The 21,173-nt window shown below is 33.1% G+C and overlaps 1 protein-coding gene across 1 annotated transcript in view; it reads left to right on the plus strand.

The window, feature by feature from the left end:
• The window catches only part of EPHA6 (EPH receptor A6), a 983,513-nt gene that overhangs the window by 758,868 nt on the left and 203,472 nt on the right, over positions 1 to 21,173 (plus strand). Inside the window, 1 exon segment of the mRNA XM_051984381.1 lies at positions 12,535 to 12,596. Coding sequence (XP_051840341.1) covers positions 12,535 to 12,596 — 62 coding nt within the window.

Consider the following 21,173-nt stretch of genomic DNA (forward strand, 5'->3'; position numbering starts at 1 on the left):
ACTGCCCAGAAGTAATAGAACCAGAAGGGAAAATAGACGTTGAAAGAATTCATCGAACATCTTCTGAAAAAGACCGTAAAATAAAGACTCCGAGGAATATTGTGGCCAAACTTCAGAATTTTCAGACTAAAGAAAAAATTTTACAAGCAGCCAGGAAAAAACAGTTCAAATACCAAGATGCCACAATTAGAGTCACGCAAGATCTGGCTGCCTCAACATTAAAGGATCGAAAGGCCTGGAATCCAATATTCTGAAAGGCAAAAGAACTTGGAATGCAGCCAAGAATAAACTACCCAGCTAAGCTGAGTATTTTTTCCCACGGAAGAAGATGGACATTTAATGAAATAGAGGAATTCCAGCTGTTTCTAAGGAAAAAAACAGACTTAAACAAAAAAATTGATCTCGAACAACAGGAATCAAGAGAAGTAGAAAAAGGTAAAAGGAACTCTTGAGAACTGTATTTCTGTTGTGGATATACATAAAAACCATATGTATAATTTGATTTTACCGATATAACATAAAAAAGGGAAGTAGAACTGGAAAGGGGATAGTGTCAGAAAAAGGGAAGAGGGAGATAAAAAGAGGGAAACTACATGTGACAGTGAGGCAAAGGAAACTTATCATATATGAGGGAACTTAGAGAGGGGGAGGAACATTGTGTGAATCCTACTCTCATCAGAATTGGCTCAAAGAGGAAACAATTTACATTTTGTTTTACAGAGATTCTTCTCTCACTTCATTAAAAAGTGGAAAAGGAAAAGGGAGAAGGAAAAAGAGTAATAAGGGAAGGGTACAAGAAAGGGGAAGGGATTCAAAGGGAGGAGGGAGGGACACTAAAGAAGGAGAGCTGCGCGATGTTAGTGGGAGCAATAAGTTTAATACTAGGGAAGAAGGGAAAGAGGGCAAGAAAAAGAAAAGTATAATCTGGGGATATTAGGATGGCAGGAAATACGGAATTGGTTATTTTAACCGTAAATGTGAATGGGATGAATTCTCCCATAAAGAGGAGGCGGATAGCAGACTGGATCAAAAGTCAGAACCCTACAATCTGTTGTTTACAGGAAACACATTTAAAACAGGGAGATACATACAGACTAAAGGTAAAAGGCTGGAGCAGAATCTATTATGCTTCAGGTGAAGTCAAAAAAGCAGGAGTAGCCATCCTTATCTCAGATCAAGCAAAAGCAAAGATTGATCTACTTAAAAGAGATAAGGAAGGAAAGTATATCTTGCTTAAGGATACTATAGACAATGAAGCAATATCAGTATTAAACATATAGGCACCAAGTGGTATAGCATCTAACTTCCTTAAAGAGAAGTTAAGAGAGATGCGAGAAGAAATAAACAGCAAAACCATAATAGTGGGAGATCTCAACCTAGCACTCTCAGATTTAGATAAGTCAAATCACAAAACAAATAAGAAAGAAATTAAAGAGATAAATAGAATATTAGAAAAACTAGATATGATAGATCTCTGGAGAAAATTGAATGGTGACAGAAAGGAGTATACTTTCTTCTCAGCAGTTCATGGAACCTACACAAAAATTGTCTATATATTAGGACATAAAGACCTCAAAATTAAATGCAGGAAGGCAGAAATAGTAAATGCTTTTTTTCAGATCACAATGCAATAAAAACTACATTCAACAAAAAGTTAAGTGTAAATAGACCAAAAAGTAATTGGAAACTAAATAATCTCATCTTAAAGAATGATTGGGTGAAACAGCAAATTATAGATACAATTAATAATTTCACTCAAGATAATGACAACGATGAGACATCATATCAAAATTTATGGGATGCAGCCAAAGCAGTAATAAGGGGAAATTTTATATCCTTAGAGGCTTATTTGAATAAAATCGAAAAAGAGAAGATTAAGTGAATTGGGCCTGCAACTTAAAAAGTTAGAAAAAGACCAAATTAAAAACCCCCAATCAATTACTAAACTTGAAATTCTAAAATTAGAAGGAAAAATTAATAATATAGAAAGTAAAAATACTATTGAACTAATAAATAAAACTAAGAGTTGGTTTTATGAAAAAACCAATAAAATCGATAAACCTTTGGTAAATCTGATTAGAAAAAGGAGAGAGGGAAATCAAATTAGCAGTCTTAAAAATGAAAAAGGAGAACTTTCCATCGATGAAGAGGAAATTAAAGAAATAATAAGGGGTTACTTTGCCCAACTTTATGCCAATAAATTTGATAACCTAAACGAAATGGATGACTACCAAATTGCTTCAATAGTCCCGTTTCAGAAAAAGAAATAGAACAAGCTATTAATCAACTCCCTAAAAAAAAATCCCCGGGACCAGATGGATTTACATGTGAATTCTACCAAACATTCAAAGAACAATTAGCCTCAATGCTTTATAAACTATTTGAAAAAATAGGAAATGAAGGAGTCCTACCAAATTCCTTTTATGACACAGACATGGTACTGATACCTAAACCAGATAGAGAAAGAAAATTATAGGCCAATCTCCCTAATGAATATTGATGCTAAAATCTTAAATAAGATATTAGCAAAAAGACTACAGAAAATCATCCCTAGGATACCATAGGATCCGTAGGATACTACGATCAAGTAGGATTTATACCAGGAATGCAGGGCTGGTTCAATATTAGGAAAACTATCAGCATAATTGGCCATATTAATAATCAAATTAACAAAAACCATATGATCATCTCAATAGATGCAGAAAAAGCATTTGATAAAATCCAACGTCCATTCCTATTAAAAACTCTTGAGAGTATAGGAATAAATGGACTTTTCCTTAAAATAATCAGTAGCATCTATTTAAAACCAGCAGTAAGCATCATATGTAACTGCAACCATTCCCAATAAGATCAGGAGTGAAACAAGGTTGCCCACTATCACTGTTACTATTTAATATTGTATTAGAAATGCTAGCTTTGGCAATAAGAGTTGAGAAAGAGATTAAAGGAATAAGAATAGGCAATGAGGAAACCAAATTATCACTCTTTGCTGATGATATGATGGTATACTTAGAGAACCCCAGACATTCTACCAAAAAGTTATTAGAAACAATCCACACCTTCAGCAAAGTTGCAGGGTATAAAATAAACCCACATAAGTCATCAGCATTCTTATATATCACTAACAAAACCCAACAGTTAGAGTTACAAAAAGAAATTCCATTTAAAGTAACTATTGATTGTATAAAATATTTTGGAATCTATCTGCCAAGGGAAAATCAGAAACTTTATGAGCAAAACTACAAAACACTTTCCACACAAATTAAGTCTGATCTAACCAACTGGAAAAATATTAAATGCTCTTGGATTGGGTGAGCAAATATAATAAAGATGACAATACTACCTAAATTAATCTATTTATTTAGCATTATATCAATCAGACTCCCAAAAAACTACTTTGATGAACTAGAAAAAATAACAACAAAGTTCATATAGAAAAACAAAAGGTCAAGAATTTCAAGGGAATTAATGAAAAAAAATTAAATGAAGGTGGCCTACCTGTACCAGATCTAAAATTATATTATAAAGCAGCAGTTACTAAAACCATCTGGTATTGGCTAAGAAATAGACTAGTTGATCAATGGAATAGGTTAGGTTCAAAGGACAAAACCGCCAATAACTTTAATAATATAGTGTTTGACAAACCCAAAGACCCCAGTTTCTGGGATAAGAATGCACTATTTGACAATTATTTCTGGGAAAATTGGAAATTAGTATGGCAGAAACTAGGCATTGACCCACACTTAACACCATACACCAAGATAAGGTCAAAATGGGTTCATGACATAGGCATAAAGAATGAGATTATAAATAAATTGGAAGAGCATAGGATAGTTTACCTCTCTGACCTGTGGAAGAGGGAGGAATCTGTGACCAAAGAAGAACTAGAGATCACTATTGACCACAAAATAGAAAATTTTGATTATATCAAATTGAAAAGTTTTTGTACAAACAAAACAAATGTAGACAAGATTAGAAGGGAAACAATATACTGGGAAAACATTTTTACAATCGAAGGTTCTGATAAAGGCCTCATTTCCAAAATATATAGAGAATTGACTCTAATTTATAAGAAATCAAACCATTCTCCAATTGATAAATGGTCAAAGGATATGAACAGGCAATTCTCAGATGAAGAAAATGAAACTATTCATAGACATATGAAAATATGCTCCAAATCATTATTAATCACAGAAATGTAAATTAAGACAACTCTGAGATACCACTACACACCTGTCAGATTGGCTAGACTGACAGGGAAAGATAATGTGGAATGTTGGAGGGGATGTGGGAAAACAGGGACACTGATACATTGTTGGTAGAACTGTGAGCATATCTAGCCATTCTGGAGAGCAATTTCGAACTATGCTCAAAAAGTTATCAAACTGTGCATACCCTTTGATCCAGCAGTGTTTCTATTGGGCTTATACCCCAAAGAGGTACTAAAGAAGGGAAAGGGACCTGTATGTGCCAAAATGTTTGTGGCAGCCCTGTTTGTAGTGGCTAGAAGCTGGAAAATGAATGGATGCTCATCAATTGGAGAATGGTTGAGTAAATTGTGGTATATGAACGTTGTGGAATATTATTGTTCTGTAAGGAATGACCAGCAGGATGAATACAGAGAGAACTGGCGAGACTTACATGAACTGATGCTAAGTGAAATGAGCAGAACCAGGAGATCATTATATACCTCAACAATGATATTGTTTTAGGATGTATTCTGATGAAAGTGGATCTCTTTGATAAAAAGAGCTAATTCAGTTTCAATTGATCAAAGATGGGAAGAATCAGCTACACCCAAAGAAAGAACACTGGAAGATGAATATAAACTGCTTGCATTTTTGTTTTTCTTCCCGGATTATTTATACCTTCTGAATTCAATTCTCCCTGTGCAACAAGAAAACTGTTCAGTTCTGCACACATATATTGTATCCAGGATATACTGTAACCTATTCAAGATGTAAAGGATTGCTTGCCATCTGGGGGAGGGGGTGGAGGGAGGGAGGGGAGAAATCGGAACAGAAGTGAATGCAAGGGATAATGCTATAAAAAATTACCCTGGCATGAGTTCTATCAATAAAAAGTTATTTAAAAAAAAAGAACATTGACAGCAATTTTAACAAACAGGTAAAAGTGAACAAAAAAAGAAAAGAAAAGAAAAGAAAATTATAGACCAATCTCCCTAATGAATATTGATGCTAAAATCTTAAATAAAATATTAGCAAAAAGATTACAGAAAATCATCCTCCGAATAATATACTATGACCACGTAGAATTTATACCAGGAATGCAGGGCTGGTTCAATATTAGAAAAGCTATTAGCATAATTGAGTATATCAATAAACAAACCAACAAAAACCATATGATCATCTCAATAGATGAGAAAAAGCATTTGATATAATCCAACATCCATTCCTAATAAAAACAACTTGAGAGTATAGGAATAAATGGACTTTTCCTTAAAATAGTCAGGAGTTTATATTTAAAACTGTTAGTAAGCATCATATGCAATGGGGAAAAACTGCAACTTTTCCCAGTAAGATCTGGAGTGAAGCAAGGTTGCATACTATCACCATTGTTATTCAATAGTGTATTAGAAATGTTAGCCTCAGCAATAAGAGTTGAGAAAGAGATTAAAGGAATTAGAGTAGGCAATGAGGAATCCAAACTATCACTCTTTGCAGATGATATGATGGTATACTTAGAAAACCCCAGAGATTCCACTAAAAAGTTAATAGAAATAATTCATAACTTTAGCAAAATTGCAGGATAATTAAATAAATAATAAATGCACATAAATCCTCAGCATTTTTATATATCACCAACAAAATCCAACAGCAAGATATAGAAAGGGAAATTCCATTCAAAATAAATGTTGATAGCATAAAATATTTGGGAATCTATCTACCAAAAGAAAGTCAGGAATTATATGAGCAAAATTACAAAAAAACTTTCCACAAATAAAGTTAGATTTAAATAATTGGAAAAATATTAAGTGCTCTTGGATAGGCCCGGGCAAATATAATAAAGATGAAATACTTCCTAAACTAATCTATTTATTTAGTGCTATACCAATCAGACTCCCAAGAAAATATTTTAATGATCTAGAAAAAATAACAAAATTCACATGGAAGAAAAAAAGGTCGAGAATCTCAAGGGAATTAAAAAAAAAATCAAATGAATGTGGCCTAGCTGTACCTGATCTAAAATTATATTATAAAGCAGCAGTCACCAAAATTATTTGGTATTGGCTAAGAAATAGATTAGTTGATAAGTGGAATAGGTTAGGTTCACAAGACAGAATAGTCAACTATAGCAATCTAGTGTTTGACAAACCCAAAGATCCTAATATTTGGGATAAGAATTCATTATTTGATAAAAACTACTGGGATAACTGGAAATTAGTATGGCAGAAATTAGTCATGGACCCACACTTAACACCGTATATCAAGATAAGATCAAAATGGGTACATGATTTAGGCATAAAAAACGAGATTATAAATAAATTAGACGAACATAGGATAGTTTATCTCTCAGACTTGTGGAGGAGGAAGAAATATGTGACCAAAGATGAACTAGAGACCATTACTGATCACAAAATAGAAAATTTTGATTATATCAAATTTAAAAGCCTTTGTACAAACAAAACTAATGCGAACAAGATTAGAAGGGAAGCAACAAACTGGGGAAACATTTTCACAGTTAAAGGTTCTGATAAAGGCCTTATTTCCAAAATATATAGAGAATTGACTAATTTATAAAAAATCAAGCCATTCTCCAATTAATAAATGGTCAAAGGATATGAACAATTTTCAGATGATGAAATTGAAACTATTTCCACTCATATGAAAGAGTGTCCCAAATCATTATTGATCAGAAAAATGCAAATTAAGACAACTCTGAGATACCACTACACACCGATTAGATTGGCTAAGATAACAGGAAAAAATAATGATGAATGTTGGAGGGGATGCGGGAAAACTGGGACACTGATGCATTGTTGGTGGAGTTGTGAATGAATCCAACCATTCTGGAGAGTAATCTGGAATTATGCCCAAAAAATTATTAAACTGTGCATATCCTTTGATCCAGCAGTGCTACTACTAGGCTTATATTCCAAAGAGATACTAAAGAAGGGAAAGGGACCTGTATGTGCCAAAATGTTTGGGGCAGCCTGTTTTTAGTGGCTAGAAACTGGAAACTAAGTGGATACCCATCAATTGAAGAATGGTTGGGTAAATTGTGGTATATGAATGTTATGGAATATTATTGTTCTGTAAGAAATGACCAGCAGCATGAATACAGAGAGGCTTGGAGAGACTTACATGAATTGATGCTAAGTGAAATGAGCAGAATCAGGAGATGATTATATACTTCAAGAACAATACTGTTTGAGGATGTATTCTGATGGAAGTGGATCTCTTCGATAAAGAGATCTAATTCAGAATCAATTGATCAAGGATGGACAGAAGCAGCTACACCCAAAGAAAGAACACTGGGAAATGTAAACTGTTTGCATTTTTGTTTTTCTTCCCGGGTTATTTTTACCTTCTAAATCCAATTCTTTCTGTGCAAAAATTTCGGTTCTGCACACATATATCGTATCTAGTAAATACTGTGACATATTTAACATGTATAGGACTGCTTGCCACCTGGGCGGGGGGTGGGGGGAGGGGGGTGGAGAGAGGGAGGGGAATAGTCAGAACAGAAGTGAGTGCAAGGGATAATGTTGTAAAAATTTACCCAGGCATGGGTTCTGTCAATAAAAAGCTATAACTTATTTAAAAAAAAAAATAAAAATTTTTATTGAAAAAAATTAACTCTGATGGCCTTAATAAATAGCAATTCTCAATTGAAGATTCTTAGTGAAAAAGGAAATCTAAGAACTCAGTTGAAGCACAATTCACAGGAAACAAAGGAGGCTACATTTGATTCTGTATTAACCTCAATGAGCCAATGAAACTTGTCACTGATAACACTGAAGACAGCAAAGTATCTCTCTAGAAATTATAGTTAGAATTGTTCATTTTAAAGTACCTTGTGTTAATATACTTCAGAATCACACTGAAAAGTCTACATTCTCTTAAATTTTTGAAAGCTCAAAAATAAAATCCAAACATATAATATTAAATTTCTGATTCTATAGTATGCCCACTTTATTCATTATGGAAACCAAGAGCAAGGTCTATACCCCAAAGGAAATGAATGATGAAGAAGAAATGTGAGAACAATTCAAGGCCACATATAATCCCAAATCTTATTGTCTGTTGTACAGACAAATTAAATTTAAAAATCAAAGTCATGAAATATCAGAACAAGTTTTGCTATAGTAATACTTCATGGAGAAAGTAGCATTTAAAATGGGCCTAAAAGGAATGTAGTATTTATATTAGTGGAGAGAGGGTAATGAATAAGGCAAGATAGAGAAAGGTTGTAGGATGTTATCATAGAGGGATTGCTGGATTTGTAGGCAGATCTCCTGCATTCAAATCCTGACTCTCCCAGTTACTATGTATGTGAACAGGGACAAGTCGTTGCATGTCTTTCACTATAATTTCCCTCACTTGTACGTGAGGATTTTCATGTCTAAGTCATTCTTCCTTCACCTTTAATACCTTCCATTGGACAAAAATACATACATCTACATTTCAGTCTCTTTTCCCAAAGTTCTCCATTTAAGGAGAACTTTTAAAATATGGTCTCCTAAGAAACTGTTAGGTTCATACCCTGAAATTTTTTTAATCTATGTTCTTATCAGAACTAATTATTCATTTGACTATTTCAACTGAGTATTTTCATCAAAACACTGATGTTTTTTGTTACTTAAATTCACATGAATTTGTTTTCTTTTCTTTTTCTTTTTAGGAATATTCGAGAATAAAAGTTAATGTCCATTCTAAAAAAGAATCTAATCACAAAATGTGTTCAGCTAGGAAATATGTTGCATGTTTAATCTTAATACAGTTAATAATTTAATACATTTAATAATTTAATCTTAATAGATTTTTCTTTAAACCAAAAATTCACGTGTTAAAAATAATATTTGCAGATATCATAACTAATTTGGAAATCATCTATCCTAATCCACAAGGCTTCAGTTTCATAAAAGAAAATGAACTACAATGATAAAATGAGTAGTTCTATTAAGAGCACATGCACTTTCTTTTATTTTTCAAGCTCCTAAGATTTATTAGAAACAATAATAAAAATTCATTTTATTTGGAAGAACTGTCAAGACCACTTTAATAACTCTTTGGTCTATTATCTTTTTTTAAAATAACTTTTTATTGACAGAACCCATACCAGGGTAATTTTTTACAACATTATCCTTTGCTCACTTCTGTTCCAATTTTTTCCCCTCTCTCCCTCCACCCCCTCCCCCAGATGGGAAGCAGTCCTATACATGTTATATATGCCACAGTATATCCTAGATACAAAAGGTAGAAATAAGGGAAGAAAAACAGAAATGCAAACGGTTTAGATTCATTTCCCAGGGTTCTTTCTTTGGGTGTAGCTGCTTCTGTCCATGATTAATATCAATTGAAACTGAGTTAGAGCTCTTTGTCAAAGAAATCCACTTCCATCAGAATACATCCTCATACAGTATTGTTGTTGAGGTATATAATGATCTCCTGGTTCTGCTCATTTACTTAGCATCAGTTCATGTAAGTCTCACCAAGCCTCTCTGTATTCATCCACTGATCATTTCTTACAGAACAATAATATTCCATAACATTCATATACCACAATTTACCCAACCATTCTTCAATTGATGGGTATCCACTTAGTTTCCAGTTTCTAGCCACTACAAACAGAGCTGCCCCAAACATTTTGGCACATACAGGTCCCTTTCCCTTCTTTAGTATCTCTTTGTAGTATAAGCCCAGTAGTAGCACTGCTGGATCAAAGGGTATGCACAGATTGATAATTTTGGGGGCATAATTCCAGATGAGCACATGTACTTTCTTCCAAGATCTATTCTTTATTAAAGAAAACTCTGCCCATAGGGCAGTTTGAAAGTTCAAATGAACAGCATGAAAAATAGATCTTAAAAATAAATGTCATCAATGTTTATTTCAAATAAATTTTATTGTCCCTACTTGCCAGAGATGAGTTTATATTGTGAACTTGGGCAGTTAGGTTGAATAAAATGGATTCTGTATCCCATGAAGCATTACTGCATTTGGAATCAGTAATGACAAAAAAATGAAATATGAAAAAAGCAAATTATATGAAGCTTCTGATTTTTAGCTTCTCTACTGGGCTCTTCTATCAAAGAAATTACTTATTTGATACATAGTGCTACACAGTTGCCACATTTAATCTAACAAGTGTCTAATAAAAATGTGATCTTGCACAGTTATAAAATCTTTCCACCCTCCATGTCCTCCCCCTTGCCCATAACTTTATAGCATTCATCCATCTACTGAAATTTTTCTGCTTAGGAGTCCTTTTCCTCAATAAAGTATACTGTTAATTTATTAATGTCTCCTTTCATTTTGCCTTAAGGAAAGACCCTGTTTAATATAATTCAGTCATAATTACTGCAGGCTTTATAAAAAAGCTGGACCACAAGTGTTTTTAAGACAGTCCTGTAAAGTGTTCTTTTTTTTTTCCTTGCTTTTTTTTTGAACTGCTTCAAAACCCTTGACTTGGATTTGGGTTTTGTGTTTTATTTTTGTTTTTCTTTTGGGTTTGTTTTTTGTTTTTTTGCAGTTTATCAAAATGAATATTTTTAGAATAATATTTTATTTTCCCTTGACTTGGATTTGGATTTTTTTTTACTTTTTTTTATTTTGCAGTTTATCAAAACAAGTATTTTTCGAATAATATTTTATTTTCCCCAAGAACATGTAAAAATTTTTAACATTTGTTTTTTTTTTAAATTTTGCATTTCAATTTCTATTCCTTCCTCCCTTACCACCCTCTTTTTCTGAGATGATAAGCAATCTGATATAAATGCAATCATATAAAACATTTTTATATCAATTATTTTGAAAGAAATAGAGAGGGAGGGAAGGAAGGAAGGAAAGAAAGAAGAAGGGGAAAAAAGGGAAGGAAGGGAAGAAGGGAAGATGGGAGGGAAGAAAGGAGGGAGGGAAGGAAGAGAGTGAGGGAGAGAGGGAAGAGGGGAAGGAAAGGAGAGAAGGAAGAGAGGGAAAGAGGGAGGAAAGAGAGGAAGGGAGGGAGGGATGGAAGAGAGGGAGGGAAAAGAGAGAAGGAGGAAGGAAAGAAGCTTCAGTCTGTATTCAAATGACATTTCTTTCTCTAGAAGTAGATAGCATAGGGCAGCTAGGTAGTGCAGGGGATGGAGCACCAGCCCTGAAGTCAGGAGGACCTATTACATTGATGATATAACTAATTAGCTAATTAATTACTTCTTATTTATTGGCAAATCTATTACTAATAGCATAGTTATTCATAGCACAATATTGCTGTTGGTATGTACAATATTCTCCCTGTTCTGCTCATTTCACTTTGTAACAATTCTTATAAGTCCAGATTTTTCTAAAATCATTCTGCTCATTTTTTTTCTTATAGCATAATAGTATTCCATTATAATTGTCTACCACTACTTATTCATTGAGGATACCCTCAATTTCCAATTCTTTGCCACCACAGAAATTTTTGCTATAAATATTTTTGTACAAATAGGTCATTTAAAAAAATATTTTGGGGATCTAGAATTGTTATTGCTAGGTCAAAAGAAATGCATGATTTTATGTCTTTGGGCATAGTTCCATATTGTTCTCCAGAATGATTGAATCAGTTCACAATTTATGGGAGCATTTCTTAAAGAAAAGAAAAGCACCCTAGATTTGGTTCACATATTTACTTAGTGAATAATTCAAATCAAATTTTCCTTTTATTAGTCATACTTAATGATTTGTTTAATTTTTTTTAAACTGGAGAGATTTCTTCTCTATGATACTAGAGATATATAGGTGACACAGTGGATAAAATACAGAACTTTTGATAAGGAACATGAGTGCAAATTCTGACTCACACAAGTCACTTAGTTTCAGTTTCTTTATTGGTAAAAAGGAGCTAATAATAGTAATCTTACCTCAGTAACCTTACTTATATAGTAGCTGTCACTTAACTCTGATTGCCTCCTAAAATTTTGAAAAATTAACTAAAAGCAAGCTTTATTATCAAAAGAAATTTGAAAATGATGTTCCAATTAACAATTTATAAATAATCTATGAAGAACAGCTGGATGGCTATAATAAAATTTCATAAATGAGAAGCAACATACACAATACAGAGAGCAATGGATTTTGACTTTGAACATTTTTGTTTTAATCTATATTTCCTACTTCTAGGAGTTATACTAGTAACAATTATAACAACACCAATAATATTTTAGAAAGTAGAGACAACAGTATCTATAGGACTTTCCCATCAAGGATGTTGTAAAAATTGATTGTGATATAATGAATGTAAAAGGTCTTGCACCATTTAAGATTCACTTCAAATGTCATCTAATCATCATCATCATCATCCTAATATATTCATTTGTTCTCATTGCAGGTAGGCCAGTAATGATTGTGGTTGAATACATGGAAAATGGATCCCTGGATTCTTTTCTACGGGTGAGGTGTCATTTTCTGCTGATATTTAAAGAAGCTGTTCTGAGTTAGGGATTTAAGTCATTTATCACAAATTAATTTTTACATAAAATTATTCATGGAATTTTTAGTGAAGAATAGCAGCATTTTCCTCACAGTGAATTTCTCAGGTACATTAGAGCATAAGTATAAAGGAAGAGGAGGGTGAAAGATTTGAACTTGATAATATAATTGATTTCTCCTATAAGTATAGTTATCATATATAGTTTTAAATATTTTTCAAAAACTGAAGGAAGAAATGAATTGAAACCCCACTTCTATTCTTTATACACACTATTCACTTGGCTTAATCACTTTTAAAATACTTTTCTATTAGATTTTGTTTGGGGGAAAATAGCACTAGCCTGGTAATTGACGTATAATCGATTATGGCTTGTAGTCATAACTTAAATTAGAAATGGGATACTCTCACCTTTGTTCCCCTTTGTTCCCCTTTGTTTGTGTGATTAACAAGAAAGAGAAAAAGGAAGTACTGGGAATATATAAGCAAAGAGTCATTTTTGGAAACTGCATAAATTAAAAGATCACACTTTAAAAAGCTTGCTCTTCAAATATATAAAAGCATGCTTACACTTAAAAGTAGAGCTGATCAAGAAACTTATCGATTCATTTAGTGCTATAGAACAAAAGATCTGATTCAATCCCCTAAGTACTAATGGGTCTACTATTTATTAAGGAGGGAAAATATATTGTCATAAATGTCCCAGAGAAGTGAAAGAGGGAGAGAGAAGGTTTGTGGGGGGGGGGGAGATTTATTTGTTTTGTCTTTTATGACAGACACATTCTAAAAATAATAGGAAACTGTAAATTTTATAAGATTTTTCAATCATTCTATAGCAATCATTCAATCATTTGTGTGCCATGGACACTTTGAGCTTTCTGATGAAGTCTCATAGATTCCCACACACACACTTCTCAGATGTGGCTTTTCAAAATCATGATTGAAGGGAAAGCTGTTTCAAAAGAGATTAAGAAAAAAAATTGTTTTTCCCTTCCAAATTCCCTTCCATCCTGAAATCTATCCACAGACAACTCAGGACTCCAGGGACCCCAGCTTAAGAATCACTTTATTTAGATACCTTAAAATATTTCACTTTCTTATTAAAAAGGCAAGATTTCTTTTTTTGATTTGAGACTTCAAATATTATTTTTCTCCTCCTTTGCATTTGGATGAAGTCTTCAACAATCCTGTTTTCCTTGGCCTTTCATTTATATAACACACAGTCTAGGAGAATTGAGTGCCCATCTTATCTTTCTCTCCTGATTCTCATTTCCATTTATTTTTCCCCTGGATATCATACCTTCTTTCTCTTCTATACTGCCATGTGTATAAGCAGCAATGATATATTTGCAGTGTGACTGGTATCAATATCCAGATTTAATGCTATAGACTGAATTCAGCAAAATTGTGCAGTTATTATATAGCAACACCATTCAAAATACATACTCACTACCAAGTGTCCTCTTTTAGGCAAAATGAAACTCCTAGTTGTTATGAGACAGAATTTTTTCATTATTTCTCCCTGTCTCTGTCTCTTTCTCCCTCCCTCTCTCTCTCTCTCTCTCTCTCTCTCTGTTTCTGACTCTCTCTGTCTCTGTCTCTCTCTGTCTCTCTTTCCCTCCCTCTTCCCTCTCTCTTTTTTTCTCTTCTCTCACCCCATTATTTTTAGGATATATTATTTTACACATTTCTCATTTCTACTACAGAAAAGGTTAATGGTCTTAATTTTTTTAAGTGCTCCCCATAGTATTTGAAGTGATTCTAATACTTACTCTTTCTATTATGTTTTTCAAAACAGTAGTTTGGGTTTAGATATGTATCTGAATAATTCATTCTAAACTGATGCTTTGGGTAGGTTTTCCTAGCAACTATATCTAGAAGCAGTCTAGGAGAACAAATAGTATAACAGACACAAAATTAAAATTGTTAACTGGAAATAACAGCAAGAAATAGTAAGAAGTAAACAAGAAGATAATCATTTACTTCAGCTATCTTTCTTTCTTTAAAATCACAAATTATATAAAATATGCTGAGTTAAAAATGAGATATTTATAAATGCTTTTGAAATAATATTATTTAACTTACATGTCCCAGTGAATGAGTGGAGAACTAGGCAATCTATATTGATAAATCTTATCACTATTTATTTTAAGCTTATGGAAAGAATTCTGGATTTGGACATTAGAAGAACTGAATTTATCCCAGCTCTTTCATTTATTGCCTGTCACCTTAAACAAGCCATTTCACTTTTCTAGGCTTCAATTTTTTCATCTATTGAAAAAAAGCATCGGATTAAATAATTTCTGAAATCATTTCTCATTACAAATATATGATTTTATGAAGTTAATGATGTTCCTAATTCTTTGTCTTTTCTATATAAAGTGCTTGTCACTAACTACATGTGTGACTTTGCTTAAGCAGCCTCAACTTCTTCATCTGTACAATAAGGGATTTGAATTGAGATGATTTTTATAGAGCCTTCTAGATCCAATTATATAATTTTATGATTTTACAAAGTGAAAAATAATTGTGTATGTATTGTAAACTCTCTTTTTCTCAAGTGGAATTGTATTTCATATAGTCAGTTCTATCCCAGAAACTCAAAATGTTTTATAAACTTTCTCTCAATAATGCTTATTCAATAACTCTAACTGGCAGGAAAAAATATAGCACTCCCATATATGGCAAATAAATTTCTGGAATCTATGTGTAAAAAGTGATAGGAACCTCCAGAGAGATTTCCTTGTCAAGTTAGTTCCTTTTAACAAGCTTACCAATATGGAGGTATGTATGGCCTTGACAATGTTTTTCGCTAAAGTGTTAACTCATATTTCCCTTAACTCTTTAGTTATATAACTAAGTTTAGACTTGACCATTTAATTGAGGATTAGGAAAGCAGAAAATGAAGAGAGGGGCAGAAACCATGATGACTGGGATAGCTAATTTGAGACTTTCTTAATCAGAGAGAAGCTTTTCTTGTAAAGAAAGGTGACAGGTCTGTGGCATATACAGGGAAGTAGGTACATCTAGGAATCGATATTTCCTCAGGAAATTTGATATCTGACCCTAGATAGAGAAACATATAATTAATATGGCTGTGCAGTAGAGTAATTTATGGACCAAGTGTAATTGTTCTTGGTCCAATGAGTCATAATGGAAAAGAGAAAACCTAATCACTGGTACTAGCAATTATGTGTATTGTTCAGGTGAATTGCCAGTCAATTATCAGTAGGAGAGTCCCATCACTGGTACTAGCAATTATGTGTATTGTTCAGGTGAATTACCAGTCAATTATCAGTAGGAGAGTCCCATCTTTAGGGTACTATTAAAAGTCTAAATAAAACACTAGGGGACATGAAGGTCATGAATTTATAGATATTCCTCAGTTTCCTCATTTGTGAAATAAAGAAGCTAAGGAATAAAAAGTGACGATCACGGTAGTAAATGACATGCAGGTTCACCATAGTGATGGGTAGCTTGACTCTTAGGCAATACTGAATAATTTCCTTTTAAAAAGGTCTCAACCTTGAGGCATCTAGTGGGTATAGAGCAATGGTGTCAAACTCAAGTAGAAATAGAGACCATTAAAAAAAAGCATCCCTGAAGACTGCATAATGATATGGAAAACCATATAATTACATTAACTATGTTTTACGGTGCTTTTATTTTATTAAATATTTCCCAATTAAATGTTAATCTGGTTTCTGTCTATACTTGGGAATGTTGTAGGAAAGGTAGAACCAACAAGCTGTGTATTTGATTCCTGGTAGTACTGAACTTCAAGTAGGGAAGGCTTGAGTTTGAGCCTTTATTTAGACATTTGATAATTCTGTGAGATTATGGAAAAGTCACTTATTTAATCTCAATTTCAGTTTTCTCATCTATAAAATGATGGTAGTGGTGGTGATTGTTCATACATCAATGATGTCACAAGAGTAATGTCTTGTCCTTTATATTAATTTTATTTAAATGGGGCAAAGAATCCAGTGGCAAAACAAAAGTCAAAATGATTGGGGATGGTCCAGTATTATGCTAATCAAATTACCAACGGATGATATTATAAAGTATGAGAAAATGTAAAATGATAAAAACAATAGTAACCATTTGATGGAGTTTTTGTAGGGGCTCAAATGAGAAAATGTATGTAAAATGCTGCACAAGAAGATTTAAAGGACTACATAACTGTTAATTATTGTTAAGGTAGTATGCTGTATCTGTATCAGTCATCTCTGAAAAAAAAAAATGAAAGTTCATGGAAAAGTCAAGAGTGAGTAAAGATCCTTTATGTTTTCAATCAGGTAAGATTAAGACTAGCCTATATACAACAATTATGTTAGCCTGAGTGCTTATGTGGAAGCTGAAAGCTTTTTACTTTTTAATAGCAGAAATCCAGAAAATGAGCCAAAGAAGACAAGAACAAGATCCAGAAAGGTGTGTGTGAGAGACCCAACTAACACTGAACTTGATGTAAACTCAGAGCTTTGGTTCTGGCTCATGGGTTTCCAATATTTTCCAAACTGTTCTTTAAGAATTAAATAATAATTTCTATCTAATTACAAGAAAAAACCTCTTCAATGCAACAATAAACATCTATTAAGTGTTTATTATACACCAGGCACTGCAGAGAGGGAGGAATGATGGAGAGATAAAGAGAAATAGAGGAGTGAGGTCATTTATTAGGATCCTTACTATATACCAGGAACTGTGCTAAGCAATGGAAATACAAATACAAGTAAGACATTCCATGCTCCCAAGAAAAGAAAGTAAGAGAATATTTTTAAATGCAAAAAGGGGGATAATTCTTCCATATGAAAAAAGGTGGTTGGCAAGGAGGAAAAAGAAAAGAAATCTAGAGATTCAGTTCATGAGTGAAATCAAGAATGACTTGGGTCCTTTCTGAAACAAGGATCCAGAAGACAGATACTACTTGGGAGAGTAGGACATCAGTGTTTAAGTTTCAGCCATCCAGTACCTTCTATAAAGGTAGTCTTGGATGTTCTGCTATGGATAAAATATCACTTTTTCTAATATTTGTTATTATTATAAAATACTTTCATTTTGACTAAAGTAAATTCACCAACAAGGAAACTATCGCAAAAGTTTGAGACATCTAGTTCTTTCAGGGAATCCCTCTGCTTATTTAAGATGGAAAAAGATCTCCCTGTTGTTCTACTATACATTTGAAAATTCCTTTCAATGTACTCATTTATCTTACAAGAATAGTAGTAATGAACTTTTACAAGTTCATCAGTCTATTAATTGGAATATGTGGGTGTTTCTATAGCTTTCCATAGCTTTCATAAATCCCCTCTTTTTGAAGATCTTTGGTGCTACCCAATCAAATATACACAAGATCTATCTAACCAAAAAGCATTATGAATCAGCAAACCAAGCAATAGGCTGGGGATTTATTAAAGCTGTGCACAGATTCCCTCACTTTTTCTAATGGGAAGAACTTCTCTGGAATAAGAAAAGGCTTTAGCTTTCATCTTCTGCAAGTTCCTCATGAGAGTCTCTCTTCCATAAGTAAATCACCAGTCACCAATTTTAAATCACCAGTTTTTAAAAATTAGTGTGCCTCACACTATTTGTAACAGCAATTATAATGACAATTTAAGTTGAATTTCTTTTTCTATGATATTGTAAATTGAATGCTCTTTTTTAGCCTTCAACTTTAGAGGGTCTTCTAAACTTCCTTAATTACCTCTCAATAGCAATATGAGTTACCAAAAGAGAATGGAACTACTTCAGCTGTGGCTTTGTAAGAACCTAAGGAAGAATTCCCTACTCTTGAGTTTATACATAGAAATAGATATCAACTGCATCACAAGCTGTGAAACTTTGACCTAAACCTTACAAAGAGAAAACTTAGCAGAAAGCACAAAGAAAATAAGTGCAAAAAGTATTCACAGTAAAATACTCTAAAACTACGCATTCCAAAGGCTTCCAAATGCTTAAAATTAACTTTTTCTTATATAATATTGATTTTCTTAATTTATTCTTCTTAATTTCTTACACCAACAAATATCCTGACTGAAATACAAAGCAATCAAGTTTGAGTAATCAGAAGGACTTAACATAATATTCTTTTGGCAATTAATAGTATTTTTCCAATTATATATAAAGACAGTTTTCAATTCCAAAGAGTTTAATAAAGATAGTTTTCAATTCCAAATTTTCTTTCTTCCTCCTTTACCTCTAACCTCTCCAAACAGCAAGCAATCGGATACAGGCCATATAAGTGCAATCATGTTAGATATATTTCCATATTAGTCAGTGCTTAGCACAATATTCTTAGGACACTTTGCAGTGGATGATATTACTTTGCTTTGAAGTCAATTCACAGAATATTCAGTATACTCGATTTGAAATACATGTTCCAAATGTATTTCAAAGCCAAAAAAAGAGAATTTTGTACTATTTGATTACCAAAACTAATTTTCTATTTGTACAAATAATTAAAAACTGACTTCACATTAAGTAGCTAACAGGTATGTCAACATGGGATTGTTTTCTTTTTTTTAATATTTTATTTTATTTTATAATAACTTTATATTGACAGAATCCATGCCAGGGTAATTTTTTACAACATTATCCTTTGCACTCACTTCTGTTCCGATTTTTCCCCTCCCTCCCTCCCCTAGATGGCAAGCAGTCCTATATATGTTAGATATGTTGCAGTATATCCTAGATACAATATATGTTTGCAGAACCGAGCAGTTCTCTTGTTGCACAGGGAGAATTGGATTCAGAAGGTAAAAACAACTCGGAAAGAAAAACAAAAATGCAAATAGTTCACATTCGTTTCCCAGTGTTCTTTCTTTGGGTGTAGCTGCTTCTGTCCATCATTTATCAATTTAAACTGAGTCTTTGTCAAAGAAATCCACTTCCATCAGAATACATCCTCATACAATATCGTTGTCGAAGTGTAAAGTGATCTCCTGGTTCTGCTCATTTCACTTAGCATCAGTTCATGTAAGTCTCGCCAAGCCTCTCTGTATTCATCCTGCTGGTCATTTCTTACAGAACAATAATATTCCATAACATTCATATACCACAATTTACCCAGCCATTCTCCAATTGATGGGCATCCATTCATTTTCCAGCTTCTAGCCACTACAAACAGGGCTGCCACAAACAGTTTGGCACATACAGGTCCCTTTCCCTTCTTTAGTATTTCTTTGGGATATAAGCCCAATAGAAACACTGCTGGATCAAAGGGTATGCACAATTTGATAACTTTTTGGGCATAATTCCAGATTGCTCTCCAGAATGGTTGGATTCGTTCACAGTTCCACCAACAATGCATCATTGTCCCAGTTTTCCCGCATCCCCTCCAACATTCATCATTATTTTTTCCTGTCATCTTAGCCAATCTGACAGGTGTGTAGTGGTATCTCAGAGTTGTCTTAATTTGCATTTCTCTGATCAATAATTTGAAATACTCTTTCATATGAGTGGTAATAGTTTCAATTTCATCATCTGAAAATTGTCTGTTCATATCCTTTGACCATTTATCAGTTGGAGAGTGGCTTGATTTCTTATAAATTTGAGTCAATTCTCTATATATTTTGGAAATGAGGCCTTTATCAGAACCTTTAACGGTGAGGATGTTTTCCCAGTTTGTTGCTTCCCTTCTAATCTTGTTTGCATTAGTTTTGTTTGTACAAAGGCTTTTAAATTTGATATAATCAAAATTTTCTATTTTGTGATCAGTAATAGTCTCTAGTTCATCTTTGGTCACAAATTTCTTTCTCCTCCACAAGTCTGAGAGGTAAACTATCCTATGTTCCTCTAATTTATTTATAATCTCATTCTTTATGCCTAGGTCATGGACTCATTTTGATCTTATCTTGGTATATGGTGTTAAGTGTGGGTCCATGCCTAATTTCTGCCATACTAATTTCCAGTTATCCCAGCAGTTTTTATCAAATAATGAATTCTTATCCCAAAAGTTAGGATCTTTGGGTTTGTCAAACACTAGATAGCTATAGTTGACTATTCTGTCTTGTGAACCTAACCTTTTCCACTGATCCACTAATCTATTTCTTAGCCAATACCAAATGGTTTTGGTGACTGCTGCTTTATAGTATAATTTTAGATCAGATACAGCTAGGCCACCTTCATTTGATTTTTTTTCATTAATTCCCTTGAGATTCTCGACTTTTTATTGTTCCATATGAATTTTGTTGTTATTTTTTCTAGATCATTAAAATATTTTCTTAGAAGTCTGATTGGTATAGCACTAAATAAATAGATTAGTTTAGGGAGTATTGTCATCTTTATTATATTCGCTCGGCCTATCCAAGAGCACTTAATATTTTTCCAATTATTTAAGTCTAACTTTATTTGTGTGGAAATTTTTTTGTAATTTTGCTCATATAATTCCTGCCTTTCCTTTGGTTAGATAGATTCCCAAGTATTTTATGGTATCAACAGTTATTCTGAATGGAATTTCTCTTTGTATCTCTTGCTGTTGGATTTTGTTGGTGATGTATAAAAATGCTGAGGATTTACGGGGATTTATTTTGTATCCAGCT

The sequence above is a fragment of the Antechinus flavipes genome, chromosome 3 (genome assembly GCF_016432865.1).
Source record: "Antechinus flavipes isolate AdamAnt ecotype Samford, QLD, Australia chromosome 3, AdamAnt_v2, whole genome shotgun sequence".
NCBI classification, from domain to species: Eukaryota; Metazoa; Chordata; class Mammalia; order Dasyuromorphia; family Dasyuridae; genus Antechinus; species Antechinus flavipes.